This window comes from Notamacropus eugenii, chromosome 5, assembly GCF_028372415.1.
Source record: "Notamacropus eugenii isolate mMacEug1 chromosome 5, mMacEug1.pri_v2, whole genome shotgun sequence".
Taxonomy (NCBI): domain Eukaryota; kingdom Metazoa; phylum Chordata; class Mammalia; order Diprotodontia; family Macropodidae; genus Notamacropus; species Notamacropus eugenii.
This window is the reverse complement of record NC_092876.1, coordinates 169,549,344-169,565,603: the sequence shown is the minus strand read 5'-3', so window position 1 is coordinate 169,565,603 and position 16,260 is coordinate 169,549,344. Positions and strand designations below refer to the sequence as shown.

Here is a 16,260-nt window from a genome sequence, read left to right as displayed (position 1 = left end):
ATTAACATTAAGTATATGTACATAGTTCAAAATATCTTTATAAGCTTTCTGATTCATTGTGTATGAAATTTTCATTTTTGTGCCATATAACAGCTAGAGATAATAAAATGGATTTCTACATGACTTCAACCTCCCTCATAAAAAACAAAACAAAACAAAACAAAACAAAACAAACCTTGCCCCAAGCCCCTGCCTCAGGCAAACTGTGTCAACACATATCAAAAAAGAATGTGATTGATTGAAAGATACAAAGATACTTTTAATCATTTTCATTCTGGACAACAAGGAATCTGAAACTACCAATCTGTAATTCTGTATAGAAATGACCAGTCTCTCAATCAGTATGTTTCATGAGCTATAGTGAATCGAGTCAACCAAATTATTTGACTAATTTGATGATCTGGTAAGCTCACCTCCACCCCTTATTAAATCTCTTTTGAATCTTCTTCTTCTTCTTTTCTTCTTCTTCTTCTTTTCTTCTTCTTCTTCTTCTTTTCTTCTTCTTCTTCTTCTTCTTTTCTTCTTCTTCTTCTTTTCTTCTTCTTCTTCTTCTTCTTCTTCTTCTTCTTCTTCTTCTTCTTCTTCTTCTTCTTCTTCTTCTTCTTCTCCTTCTCCTCCTTCTCCTCCTCCTCCTCCTCCTCCTCCTCCTCCTCCTCCTCCTCCTCCTTCTCCTCCTTCTCCTCCTCCTCTTCCTCCTCCTCCTCCTCCTCCTCCTCCTCCTCCTCCTCCTCCTCTTCTTCTTCTCTCTCTCTCCTTCCCTCCCTCCAAGCTAACCAGTTATGAAGTTTTGATGATGCTTCCAGCTTTCAAAATGGCAATTTTGTTTTTTGTTTGTTTTTGGTCACTCTGCCTTTCATCTCTCCCCATCCACATATCCCCATCCTGCACGCATTGGTCAGATTAATCTTTCTAAATCACAAGCCTGATCATGCCATTTCCCAGTCAAACATCTTTAATGACTCTCTGTCGCCTAATAAATAAAAATTCAAACTCTACATCTTGGCGCTGAGTTTCTCTTGCCATTCTGCTCATGTTTTTTCTGATCTAATTCTAGCTCTCATTTCCATAAAATGGTAGTGATCATTTATATATGGCCATACTATTTTCCCCTACCTTCATAATTTTGTTCATTCAATTCCACGTGCTTGGATCGTTTTCCACATTTTGGCCCATCCAGGTCCTACATATTTTTTAAAGATACCATCTCCTGTGGGAATACTTTTCTGGTCTCTCTGTTCCAATCCAATTCAACCTAACAGGACAGATATTTATGAAGCCCGAAATGATATTCTTTCATGTACTATTTCCCTTTGAAAGGGGGAATTACTAGGGTTAGAGCTGTTGAGAGGACTCTTGTGTCTATTTTTTTCTACCATTTAGGAATTAATTTTTTCTAAATAGATGACTTTGTGGTATCAGTGGTTATCACAGAAAAATAAAAGATAACCCAAGCAAAATGTATTTTTCTGAAGCCAAATTTATTGGGATAAAATTTTAGAATAAAACTGGTAGGCTCTTGGTCTCATGGCAAGATCCAGGGTGCAGCCCTGGGGTGCAGCCAAAGAAATGGATCTGATTGCGCTTTGAATTTAAGATCCCATATATTGTCTTTAGTCCTGTTACCAATCTTGTATGTCCACAAATAAAACAGTAGCTCAAGAATAGAAGCATCTAATATTCCCTTATGTATAGGAGGGGTCTCATCTTCACAATTTTCCCCTGTTAGACTCTCTAACATGCCCAAATGGTGGTTACTGGGAGGTAGGGAAGAACAAGCTGCTTCTCTCAGGGCACAGCTATATTCAATGGTGAATGTCTTAAACAAAAGCCAATTTGGAGAAATAAAGGTGAGGGCTAACATATATTAGTCAAACAGGATCCTGAGATCTTGCTTACCACATGAGCTCCATCTTGAACTACCATTTATTTCCTACTTCTTTGGTGTTAGCCATCAGGTTTTTGATATCTGTCTCATCACCATAGAATGGTATCCTGAGATCTTTCTTCCCACAGGAACTTGTGTCCTAGGATCTGAGATTTCTCCCAAAGTTCTCGTCCCTGTGTATGATACCATGCTTGTACTTAGTATTACTTAGAGCTCTTGTTATAAGTAGAAGTTTGCAGTTTAACAGCACAGATAACTGGTAGGTATGTTGCAGTTATATACTGTATGCTTTTAAGCTGTCAAGCAACAAAACAGCCTAGTCTCCCTGATTCTAAACTTCTAGATACTGTATTTCATTTACCTGAACAGTTGAAGTAGTCCTTTTTGCTCCAAATTGTCATATTCCTTTATGTTATTGCTTCATATGCTTGAACTGTTCCATTTATAATTCAGTTTTTTTCTATTTGTGAGATGTTTTTATCAGATAAATACTGAATTGGCAAAGATTAAGGTGGTTAAAACTTTATGAAATTCAGTAACTTTTATAAAATATTTACTGCATCATCTTAGAATTGAGGAAGAATAGAATGTTAACATAGTAAATAAACATGAATATATGTATATATATATATATTATATCCTTGTTAATAAAAACCTAGCCATTACCAAATTACTCTAAATTGGTTTCTTAGTAGTAGATATGCAAATGTCTTACTCTGTCAATTGGCAGGGGAATTTGATACATCCTGTTCTTTAGGTTCTGATCATAGTGTTCATTTCACACAGTCTACAAGCTGTTACCATGTCAGTTTTGGAAGTGTGAGCATTAAACCACTGACAATGACTTGGAGATGCTTTGTTGCCATGTTAAGGCATCTTGATTCCTTTTTACTACCTTAAACTTCTGTTGTAAGGAGAATTAAATAATTAAGGGAAGTTAACTCATGGGGGGGATAAGGCATGCTGATTATTTTTCTGGTTTTGATTAAGCAAAAAACTTGGTGTTTCAGAAAACACTCATAAGGACATTTTGTCACAGATTAAAAAAATAGCTTTAAGCAATAATTACTATCACATACCCACAATATATCACTACCCTGTCCTGGGGGACTAATGAGAATGCTGTTTGAATTCATTTTCAATGCTAGTAGAGGCATAACTAGGTAGGAGAAAAGGGCTAGAGTTATGAGGGTGTACCTCTGTGGGGATATTAGGGGCAAATCTGTACTGTAGACCTTTTTCATCTCTTTCAGTTTCTTTCTTTGTAACTAGATTCCCTTTCTCTTCCACCTTTTCCACTGAAACAGGAAGTGTCTATGTGGCAATATCCCTTGTGATGTTATTACTTCATGTTTTATATTCATTCATCATATTATCATTTTTTTGAAACTGGATCTCTCTGTTTTGTCCTAGCTTGAAGTGTAGTAGCCACTCATGGACAAGTCCCAGGGCTAATTGCACCAGTTCACACTTCTTTAAGCAGCCTGATCCCCCAGGCCCACAAATATTGGGTCCAATTATATGTACACAAAAATTCTCTATGAGTCTTTTTAGTTGAGGTGATCCCCATAGAAGTCCAGGCAATTTCCTTGGATCCCTTATCCCAAATGGCAACAGAAATTCTCTTATGGATCCTTGATAGTCCACGGCAAAACAAATGAAATTGCAAATTTATCCATCAGGACAAGAAGAAAAGTAGGCTCAGTTAGACAACTAGCATACAATGTGAGCTATTTATGGATTTAAGGACTTGAGGTGCAGATATTCTCTCCCTTCGAAGTTGTAGGGCATTTTGCTTCACAAAAGACAAGCTGATTAAAGGATATGTTTAAATGCACAAAGAACAAGCTAATGTATCGCCAAGACAATATTAACAGCACCAAGGGCGACTATGAATATGCCAGTGTAGTTCTGAATTGCAAAGTATAACAGACTCTCCATATAGAAGTCAGAAGAAAAACATTTATTCAGACACCAGAAAGCCAAATCCCAATACCAGAAAGCCAAATCCGTCATAGTAACCAAGAAGTCAATAGACATTAGCACTGCAGGGGACAACATCATACCCAAGCCTTCCCACCCTTCTTCTCCCCTCAACCCTGCCCTCCCAGAAGCAAATACTCACAATCCTAGCTGTCTATCTGCTATCTGCCTGTGTCCTCTCTCCTCCACTCCAACTGCTCTCATCAACTTCCTCTCACCTCTGCTCCACCATTCCTGTTCCACCTATTCAGCAAACTCCTTCTACCACATGTGACTTAGGCTTCCATATGATTTTTTTTTTGTTCCAAGCTCATGTTTATTCAGAAGCTTAGCAAAAAAATTTTATGCAAGATAATTTTGTATTTTTGGCACCATAATTTGCCATTTCCCACCTCTCCTTACCCACTTTTATTCTAAATGTCATTTTCAGTTATAGGTAAAACAGTGAGTCTTTCTCCTTAACCTTAAGCCCTGATTATGTACTGTGGGTGGGTGTGTATATTTGAAGTGAGAAAGGCAGGATGTTAAACATAGCAATGATTATACAATTGATATCAATAGAATTGTTTTGAGGAAAAAAATCAGCCTTTTTAATGTGTATTAGTAGTTTTTCATGTACACACTGCTTGATTAATATATCAAAGGGAAAATGCATGATCACAGTTCATTATGACAGCTTATATTTTAAACATTCACTCCCCCACCATGTCATCAAATAATTTACCTTTCCAAGAGAAGGTGAAGGCCAGAGAATAAAGGCTATAGACATAATGAAAGAAATCAAAATGGTTCCCAATGGGGGGACAATAAACCCACACACGTGAACGTAATTTGTCATTCTTTAGTTGGCAGTGAGTTCCTTAAAACAAAAAAGTATCTAAACATCGCAAAGGATGATTTTCAGTCCTTCTTAATAAAAATTTGAGAAACAGTAGCCCTCCTAAAAGGAGTGAGTGCCTACAAGGTTTTGTCTTCCAAATAGCAATTCCCAAATGAAAACTCCTCCCCACTCCCTGCCTCCAGGAACCAAAGCATTAATTCTAGGCTGAGAATTGGGGAAGGACTTCATTTTATGAGTAGATGTAATCTGTTCCTTGGTCAATGTCAGTTTTTTTCTGGACATTTCCCCTTCTTACTGTTATTATCTATATCAGAACAGTTATTAGAAGCATTCAAATTATGACCATTGGGCATCTTGACTTCCTGAAAAGGAAATTGATCTGAAAAAAATGCTACAGTGGGTAATTCTATTAGAGATAATGTCGTAGTAGACAGAAGGCAAAAATCTCCTTAAATTCAAGTATCAACATTGGTTTCCTGAATCTAAATAGTCTGCTGAAGGATTTATTTTAAAGGCTTCTGAGCATCAAAGACTGATTTATACAAACACAGAAATAGATGCAGAAAATTGCAGATTACATAATGATTATAGCAGCTGTTTTTGATATATAAAGAATAAAGTAGTGACAGAGCATTAGAAGGAGAAACTAAACTTTAAAAATAATTTGAAAGAAAAGGCACACCCTATAGAAAAGTGTACAGAAGAATAATTCATTTTTTGTATGTCAGGAAGTGGAGGGGTGGGAAATGGACACAAAGTTTTCTTTGCAAATGAAGCTGGTTTTTGTCAGGCAGAGTGGACAGTGACAATTGGCTTCCTTATATCCTGGTTTAAGTCAGTCTCTTCTTTTATTGGTTTTCAAAAAAAATTTTGATTAGTGCTCTGACATGTAGAATTGATACATCTAGGCCACAACAAGTGCAGAGATTGCTGGGATCACCCAACTGGTTCACTAACTGCTGCTATTATCAAGAGTAAGAATGAGAGTACCTGAAGTTTCTTTATTTTGCATCTGTCATCTAGATGAACCTCCTCCATGATATATGTCTTGAATAATTCTTGGGCACCTGTGGAATGCCCAACATCCTTAAAATTTTCAGTTGCATCACCTCCTGCTTGCTTCCTCAGAACTTCTTCTCCACCAGGATGCTCCTCCAGGAATTTGGTCAGATCATAGACTTTGTGGTGCAGGATGAGTCAAGTACTCTTGCTGTGGTTGTGCTTCAGGATCTCCTCCAGCAGCAAGTACTTCACCCACGGAGAGTTCCTGCAGCGTTTCGGGGGAGCAATGGTGGGACCAGTGGCTCCTGCAATTCTGACCCTGGACATTCTCCTAACTCCATCCATGTGATTTAAGCAGGTCACATGGGCCTATTAATGGGTGAGAAAGTTCTTCAAATTAAGCAAAAATATGTGAACCATACAAATGAACATTTCTACTAGATAGTAGCAATCTAGTGATTCTAGATTTCTCACAGCACACTTAATGCCAATACATAATAGAGGGTTTAATAAATAACATATCAGTATACCAATCCTTATACAGAATTCAAAAATACAAAAAGTACTGGTACTTAAATAGTTGAACAGTCAACAAATGAAAAGTTTGAAAATTAAATCAATAAAACTTCAAGAAACACTGACTGCACATTTTTATTTAAAAAAAATCCCCAGATTTCTCTAGGATTTCACAGTCTAATGAAAAAATCAAAAGTCCCAGGCTAGAATATCTCTAGGATCCCTGCAAAAGCAAAGTCCCTAATTTTATCCCACATAAGATCCCATATATAACATAGTTTTGAAAGACATAATCACAAATAAACTTATTCCCTTCAATGGATGGAAGGCATGATCCTCCCACCTTTATACCTCATTTGCTGGGGAGGTAAAGGGAATTAGGTACATAACTTAGCTTATTTTCCATAGAGTATAGTCCAATTTCCAAGTCTAAAGTCTGCCTTGGAATGCCTATCTGTACCACCTTGCCTGGCTCCTGGCTCCAAAGTCTCCATGGACCTGGTAGCTGCAGATCACCTCTGACACTTGAAATTAAGAGCAAGCCCTATAGAATAGAAATAGACACCTCAGGCCCATTTCTCAGAACTGGGGTAAAAGAGAGAGTAAGGGGAAAAGAAGAGTTCTCCTCTCACTGATCCATGAACATTCATGGTATCCATGGGGGGATGCTGAGTATAGCACAAAGAAGTCACCAAAATGAATGGTTACCAAAAAGATGGCCAAAAATGGCATAAAAAGAGCAAATGGTTCAGTCTTACCAGTTTTGAAGATGGAGGCAGTTAATCAAAGGAGGATACTCCACCCAAGTGAAACTAGCTATATCAGACTCCATGTTAGGCAAGCTGAGCATGCTCAAAAGAAGCCTGGGTTACATATTTATCTGAAGTTTTTGATAATCTAGTATACTCAGTGCTTATCAGCTTACTTTTAGCCTGGATCTCAACCTCTAAATTTGAGTTTCTGAATTTTCTAGAATTTTATTGCTGTTAGAAATATCAGTAGTTCTCTCCCAATCTTCATTCATGGCCCCCTATTATTTGAATCTAAGTTGCATTTCTAGGTATCATCACCCATTCATGCATTTTATGATACTGTTGAACTGATCCGTTCAGCATTTGCTAACCTTATTCTTTTTTTTATGTTCTTGTGTTATAATGTAGGATTTCAGTTTAATTCATATCTTGCTTGAAAACAAAATTGACCTGCTAAATGAATAGCTGTTATGAATAACAAAGCAAAAAACATCACGTGATACATTACCGAGGCTTAATTCACAAATATATGTGTGGGCACACACACAGAGGAACCACTGTACCAGACTCTGGTGACAAAAAGCCAGTGTTACATTTGAGTGGGGCATGAACATTTTGACAAATAAAAATAATTAAATCTAGCACTTCTAAAATAAATACTAATGACATTTTTGTACTTACAGAAATATTGTAACATATGACAAACAGAAAACAAAAAACCTTCCAGTTCACGCTAACAGTGCAAAATAATAGCAGCATTGACAAAAAGTTAAGATTTAGTGTGTGTAAATGTTCATGCCCACTAAACAGTGCATGCACAAAGCTACTCTTGAGAAACCTTTATTCAGCCTTCCAACTCAAGACTAGCTATGGCTAGAGCACCAGCTTTCTTTAAAAGAACTCTACAGGATTTGTTTGGGCACAGTTTGTAATGAGACCCTGGCTTTAGATTTTACTAAAAGCTTCACGAACATTTCTGAGAGAAAATTTTCTAGATGCAAAGTGGTTCTGGAGTACCATTGCAGTGCATGTCTGAGCACCGTTTTTGTAATGGAACTTTTTAAGTCTTAGCCTTTTCAAACAACTATTAAATATGCCTCAGTGCTTTAAGGCAAAGACAAGCACACACAAACACACACTTAACATTTCCAGTTAAACATCAATGCCTTCTAGACTAGAACATGCCTTGCTAAATTATGATATTGCTTTTAAGGGAAAGCTATATATGAGTGCAAAGTTGGGAATGAAGAAGCTGATGCAATTGTTTGGTGTGCACAGTTGTACCAGCTCCCTGAAAAAGACTTTACGCTCCTAGTTTTACTACCATTAGCTTTGCCATTAAAAAGAAATTTGCCCCTCTGGTTCTTCATTTCCATCTGACAAAACATGAATCCTAAGAAAGTTGGTTTGAATTCTTATTAACATCTGCAAACATTAATGATTAATCCCCTTCCAAGAGGGCTCTTACATACAGTATCAAAAGCGAATTTGTTTTCTTTACAGTACACACCTCGATGACTCTGGTCTCTGTTCTGTTAATCACACCAAAAGCTAAAATCACTAAGTGCCTGATTATTTACATACAGTGTGAGGAAAAAAAATAAACTAGTTAGTGTTTGATTTCTCTAAATCATTTGCTTCTAAGTGGCAGCTCTTCCCGTATAGTTCTTTTGTCTAGCTTCAGAATACTTGTGGATTTCAAGTATTCGGGTTCTGATCCCAGCTGCTCCAGTGCCCCCATGTACCAGGGCTTCTCATGTTCCCAAAAGGAGTCTGCAGAATTCACTCCATCTCTAGTTATTGACAGTGAAGGGGTTTGTAGATGATGGCCATAAGTGTCATAGTGACCAAGAGGATACTGAAGATGCTTCCCATGAGCACTAGGTTCTGCCTGTGCAGTACAGTGCTCCGCTCCAGAGATGTGCTTCCACCAGCTCTGGTAGGAGTCTGCCTAGCCTGAGGCCCAGAAGCAGCAACTAGTTGGGAGCAGGACTTCCATTCAGCACCCAGGCCACATCCCTGCTAACCTTATTCTACGTTTTCCATTTTCTATAAATTTTCTCACACATTTCCTCCAAATCTAAAATATATTACCAGTCTTCATCCATAAACCTCTCCTCTCATCACAATCAAATTTTGCTTTTGAAATCCAAATTATCCTTCAAGGTCTGGCTCCAGTGTCCCTACTATGTAGCTTTCTCTTATATCTGTAGCTAGAAGTGAGCTCTCCCTTTTCAAATATCTCTTGGCATTTTGTACCACCACTACATACTTACAGTCTCAATTCAATTCAGTATTTTTTTTATTTTTATTGAGCAAGGTATAGTGCAATTCAATCCAGCACAATGTGTTAATTAAACACTTATTGCATTCAGGGCCCCAGGTACAGAATGGGATAAGTACAAAGAGGATGTGTAGACACAATATTGTGAGAAAGTTGAGAGAAAAGGGTCATTTTCATTTGAGATTAGGTTTAAGGAGAGGAGAAAAGTAGGATGAGGGTTTTCAATGGCAAGAGGAGTGGGTGTTGCTGTTGTTTTAGACAGAAGAGATCTATACATGTTTGCAGGGATAGGGAAAATAACCACACTGAAGATATATGAGTGAGAAGATGATGGTGGAACATGTGCATACTGGAGGTAGAAAGGAATACAATACCATGAACAGAACAATTATTAAACACTATTATGTGAAAAAGCATGGTCATTGGATCATATAATTTTAGCTGGAAGGGACCTCAGAGAATCTCATCCAAGTCACTCATTCTGAAGATAAAGGCACCGAAGCTCAGAAAGTGATTTGCCTGACACATAGGGAGCAGAACCAGAATTTAAACCTGGATTTTCTGACTCCAGATCTATTATTCTTTCTCTTACATCATCTTGTCTCTTTCATAAGAATAAAAGTCTAGTTGGATGGGATAATGTTAATAGAGATCACTACATGGAGAGAAGAGTTCAGGTGAAATTAGAGTTAGCCTTGGCAAGGAGGAAAGCCACCTCATCTTTTGAAGGAAGGAGAAGGATAGACTGGGTAACAACTTAGGGGTTTAATGAAATAAAAAAAGGAGAGCTAAGGAGGCTTATATCAGAAGGCCTACATCTTAAGAAATAAGGGAGGAAAATCATATTTTGAGTGTGAAGGAATGAGGATGGACATGGGGGATATGGTTCACAGTACTCTTACTATAATTAGTATTAAAGTTATTTGTCCATATGAGAGGCAAGAGTCACAGAATTTCATAACTGAAACAGATCTCACTAGCTATTTACTCCAATTTAACTGAATGAAAATTCCCTCCAGAACACTTAAGACCTCCAATGAGGGGTAACCTACTCCTTCTGGGCCAGCTCATTCTACTTTTAGATAACTCTTCTTGTTAGGAAGTTTAGACTAAATTGCCTCTTTAGACTAAGTTTGCCCCTTTAAAATCTCCATCCATTAATTCTAGTTTTGTTGACTGGTGAATAATAATTGTTGTTCAGTTATTTTAGTTGTGTCTGACAGTTATTACCTCTTGGACCATACTATCTAGGGGTTTGTCTTGGCAAGGATATTGGAATGATTTGCTATTTTCTTCTCAAGTGGTATAAGGCAAATAGAGTTTAAATAACTTGCTCAGAGTCACCCAGCTAGTAAGTGTCTGAGGCCAGATTTAAGCTCAGTTCTTCCTGACTCCAAGCCCTGTATTAGCTGCCTATAAAAATATTACCAATTGATAATGTACTGATTTTCATGTTATCACATTTGAAGCACCCCAAAATTCTGTGTTACATAGTACAGATATTGGTTGATTGGTTGTTACCCTTTGTTCTCGGAGGACCAAAATGACATCACCATTTTGGAGTCAAGGTAGAGTGTGTCCTAGCATGGCTGATCAGACTTATGTGAACTTGGAAGGCTTTGCCACAGGTTGGGCACAAATAGTCCAAATGACATTTGGACTAAATTTGCACACTAATGTTTCTTTTGATCTATTGCAATTCTGCTTCACTCATAGAGCATAGCACCTTTTCTTTTGATGTGGGTATGCCATGCTGGGCAGTCCTTTGTCAGTTTTTCCCTTGTAAAATTGATTCTAAACTTCTTCAGAGAAACCTTTAGAGTGTCCTTGTATTGCTTCTTCTGATATCTTGTAAATGCCTTCTTTGTGTGAGGTCTCCATAAAATAGTCTTTTAGGCAAATGTACATTTGACATTTGAACATGGCCAGACTATTGGAGATGTACTCTCTGCAGCAGAGTTTGAACACTTAGCAATTTAGCTCAAGAAAGGACCTCAGTGTCCAATACCTTATCTTGCCAGGTGATCTTCAGAATCTTCCTAAGACAATTCAGATGGAAGCAGTTCAATTTCCTAGCATGGCACTGGTATACTGTCCAGGTTTCACAAACATACACTAATAAGGTCAGAACAGTGACTCCATACACTTTCAGTTTGGTAGGCAGCTTAATTCCTTTTCTTTCCCCCGCTTTCCTTTGGAGCCTCCAAAACACTGAGCTAGCTCTGCCAATGTGTATGTCAACCTCATTATCAATGTGTACATCCCTGGAAAGTTTACTGCCAAGGTAAGTGAACTTATCCAGAGTATTCAAAATTTTTCCATTTGCTGTAACCAATGGTTCCATGTTTGGATGGCATGGTGCTGGCTGGTGGAGAGCCTGTCATTTCTAGATCTTACCTATCAGGCCAAAATTAACACAAGCAAGGTCTCACATTGCATCCTGGGCCATCTGCAGTCATTCTGATGAATAGCAGACCACTGGACCCAGATGACTCAGGAGAAGAAAGTGAGGTTGGTGACTTCCCTCACTCAAATCAAAGTCAACTGCAAGTCATGTCATCATCTTGATGTCATGGTCCTCCTCGAGAATGAAGGACAAACATAACACAAGCATCAGAGAATTCACCCTTTGTTGCATCTCCACTTCAGAGATTGCACCAAGTGCACAATCATCTGTGAACAAAAAATCATGAATCAACTCTCCTTCCACTTTAGTCTTAGGCTGTAGCTTTTTCAAGTTAAATGATTTGTCATCAGAAGTAGCTGACATTTGTCTTCATGGAAAGAGTCTAACAGCATTGCTATAAACATAATGCTAAAAAGCATTGGAGCAAGCACGTAACCTTACTCCATTCCATTGGTGACTGGGAAAGCATGAAAGCATTGTCCATTATCCAGAACCCATGTAAGCATACCATTGCGGAACTGTTATATCATACTGAAGAACTTCTCCAGGCAACCATATTTTACCATGATCTTCAAGACCTCATGACTAACAGAATCAAAGGTCATGATCAGATTTATAAATATTGTATATAAACCTCTGTTCTACTCTTGACATTTCTTCTGTAGCTGTTGGGCAGCAAACACTTTATCAACTGTTCCTAGGCCCTTTCTGAAGCCACATTGGCTCCCAGGTAGATGACATCTTCCAAGTGAAAGACCAGCTAATCAAGGAGGACTCTGTAAGAATCTTGTAAACAATGATCAAGAGACACCCTCTCCCCTGGCCTCCACCTGCTGCCATGATTGTCACAGGACAATCTATTTCCCTTAACTTTATAGACATGGGTAATGAAGTCCTTGAAATCCTGGGGGATAACTTCCTCTTGTCATGTAACCTGGAAAATTTCAGCCAGCTTTTGTATGAACAGTGGACATCCTGTATTATAAATCTCAGCTGGAGAATTAGCACCAGGTGCTTTGCCACACAAGAGAAGACTCATGGCATTCAAAATCTCTTCTTTAGTTGGAAATTTGGCTAGAGAGGGATTGACTTCAATTTTAGATTCAATATGCATTCAGCATAGATTGATGATAGCCTGTGAGAACATGAAGCGTTCAGCTCATCTCTCTAGGATCATGGCCTTATCCCTAATCAATATGATTTCATCAACACTAATTCAGTTACACTATAGGTCTTTGGCCCATAAATATCCTTCAGGGTATCATAAAAGTGCTATGAATTGTTACTTTCATCATAAAACTGAATTTTTTCTGCCTTCTTACTGAGCCAAGAATCCTCCATCTCTCTAAGCTTTGCTTATACTTACTGTATTTTGCTTGTATTGTACTTTACGTCATGGAGTTAAATGCTTCTTTCTTAGAGATGGATGAATTATCCTACTGGTAAACCCTGTGGAATTTTCATTTTTCATTTAGCAACTTCTGAATGTTCTCATCATTTTCATCAAACCCACCTCAATGTTTGTGAGTATTCTCACCCAGAGGAGTAAATGCAGTGCTGCACATCAAATCTCTGAAAGTTGCCTGCTCTTTTTCTACTCCACTGTTGCCAATTGTGTGTTGCCTCAACTTTCCCTCTGAATTAGCAACAAACTGTTACCACTCAGAGAATCTCTCTGATCCGTTAACATTAAATCTCCTGGTAGTTGTCTTGCCTTGGGGGTTACTGCTTTTGTTCAATGTGTTTTTTTTTCCTTCCGTTTTTTAAATTTTTACTTTATTTTATTAATTTTATTTATTTTCAGTGTTCTACAATCACTACCATATAACTTAGAATTTTTTCCCCTCCCTCCCCCAACTCCCCCCTCCCTCCCTGAGATGGCATACAATTTTATATAGGTTCTACATATACATTCCTGTTAAATACATTTTCACTACAGTCATGCTGTGCTAAAGCATTAAAATGAATGGGAGAAATAATATAACAAACCAAAATGTAATACACACACACACACAAACACAAACTAAAGATCTGCAACATTCTGCAATTGAATTCCTTAGTTCTTTCTCTGGATGTGGAAGGCATTTTGCCTTAAAAGATCATTGGGAATTTTTTTTTTTAAGTCCTTCCATCGCAATGATGTTACAAGTCTACCAGAAGAAACTCTCACACACTGTGGTCCTTGCTGTGCACAAAGTTCTCCTGGTTTTGCTCCTTTCACTCATTATCAGGTCATATAAGCCTTTCCAGGCCTCCCTGAAGTCTTCCTGTTCATCATTTCTTATGGCACAATAGTATTCCATTATATTCATATACCATAATTTATTCAGTCATTCCCCAACTGATGGGCATCCCCTTGATTTCCAGTTTTTGGCCACCACAAAGAGTGCTACTATAAATATTTTTGTACGTGTGGGACCCTTTCCCATTTTTATGATCTCTTGGGGATACAGTCCTAGAAGTGCTATTACTGCTTCAAAGGGTATGCATATTTTTGTAGCCCTTTGGGCATAGTTCTGAATTGCTCTCCAGAATGGTTGGATCAAGTCACAGCTTCACCAACAATGAATTAATATTCCAACTCTTCCACATTCTCTCCAACATTTATCATCTTACTGTTGTGCATGTTTGCCAATCTGATAGGTGTGATGTGGTACCTCAGAGTTGTTTTTATTTGCATCTCTTTAATCAGTAGTGATTTAGAGCATTTTTTTAAATGACTATAGATATCTTTAATTTCTTCCTCTGAAAATGCCTGTTCATATCCTTTGACCTTTATCAATTGGGGCTATGTGAATCTTTAGCTTGGAGAGGATAAGTCTATGAACAGCCTAGCACTCTGGATACATACTGCCTTTGTTACTGTCATATCCTGTCTGTCTCTTTTCCTTAAGACAACATAGTCTATTAAATCGATGTAAGGGTGTATCCATGAAGTTTTATTGCATTTAGGTAAATGAAAGACAGTAATGGTGAAGACAAGGTTATGAGATGCACAAGTCTTTGGTAGTAAGTGACCACTGCTGTTGCTGTTTCCAACTCCATTCCTCCCAATGATTCCCTGCCACATCAGATTGTCTGTGCCTACCCTAGTATTAAAGCCACTGAGAATTATAAGCATTTCCCCTTTTTTGGATATTGATGATGATAGTCTCCATGTCTTCATAAAATTTTTCTTTGACCACATCAAGGTTCATTACCATGGGAGCATAGACGTTGATGTTAGTGGTTTGGCAATTTCCTGCAAGTGCAATCACGTTGTCACAATGCATAATTCACTCCTTTTGGTAGCCATACAAGCTTGTAGACCAGATTAGTGTTGATTGCAAAACCCATGCTAGCTTCATGGCATTCTCCTTCACTGAAGTCACTCCAGCAAATTGTGTGTCTAGATCCAACTTCAGTTAGCTGGTCTTCATTTGCCAACCTTGTTTCACTCAGGGTTGCTATTTGTATTCAATATCTGCTAAATTCTCTTGCATGAAGAGTTGTTTGTCAGGTCTACTGGGTTTTATGTTGTTCATAAATGTATGCACATTCCATGTACCAATGGTGAGAAGAATTATCTTTGAAGAAGTTTTCGTACTTTTTCCATATTTTGACTGCAGGGTGGGATCCCAGCCTGCTGTGGTAAGCAAACAATTTGTAGGGCACATTTGCTGGCTCCTTCTTTACATGAGGAGGTGAGCAATGTAGTCCTTAAAAAGGATACTCAGACACCCAGGGGGCTGCTTAATCCCACAGCTGCTTCTAATAAGAAGATGATCCTATGGCCTGGGCTGCCTTTGTACAAGGTGCTGACTACAGCTACCAGTATTTCTGCACCTCCTCCTTTGTAACTTGCCTGTTGCCAGAGGATAGATAAAAGTGGTAAAATGGTATGGGTGATATTTATTATTTCCTGCATACATTAGATTTAAGTGAGGAAGAGTTACCTAAAGTTGTGCTTCACTCTTTTTTCCAGAGTCATCCAAAATTCAGTGGCAAGACAAAGTCAAGATGACTGGTGATGAATTGGGATGCAATGGATGACCTTGGTGTCCTCAGTGTCTAACGAAACTCTAAGCCCTCTATAGTGACTGTTCCAACTATCTTCATGACTGTAAGAACAAATTGTTCTCATCAGCTTGTTCCACCAAGGGAAGGCTTCACATGCTTGGGGTAGACACCCCTTCAACTCACTGAAGGATTTGAGACCCCTTGATTAGCCTCAACCTGCTTTAGCTCATCAACTTGGAGCCACAGGTGAGAGTTGAGTGGATCAGATGGACACCAGAAATATTCTAGCAGCTGTGAAAAGGGCTTGGCAGATCTCATACAAGAGTTACTAGTCTTCCCTGAACATACTCTACACCCTACTACAATTATAAACACAGAGGGTCAGAGGTATTAAGTGGCTTGTTCATGGTCACTCAGCAAAAAGCCGGGTCTTCCTTAAGTCACTTAATATCTCATCTAGGGAAAAGGAAAGATTTCCCCAGTTGTAGGATTCACATAGGAATGTTTCATGACGTTGTAGTTTGTGTGTATTTCTTTTTCCCTAGGACCATACTTAGTTGTTGAATCTTTCAATTAAAGTAACAAAAATAG

At 38.2% G+C, this 16,260-nt stretch overlaps 1 protein-coding gene and 1 pseudogene across 1 annotated transcript in view; one reads left to right on the top strand and one right to left on the bottom strand.

Annotated features, from left to right (window-relative positions):
* LOC140505428 (N-acetylated-alpha-linked acidic dipeptidase 2-like) overlaps positions 1–16,034 on the top strand; it is a 238,272-nt gene extending 222,238 nt beyond the window's left edge. The window contains exon 22 of the mRNA XM_072611410.1: positions 15,635–16,034. Coding sequence (XP_072467511.1) covers positions 15,635–15,680 — 46 coding nt within the window. The 3' untranslated portion in view covers positions 15,681–16,034. The remainder of the gene's footprint in view (positions 1–15,634) is intronic.
* On the bottom strand, positions 5,584–6,038 carry LOC140503199 (cytochrome b5-like; annotated as a pseudogene).
* Positions 16,035–16,260: the final 226 nt, after the last annotated feature.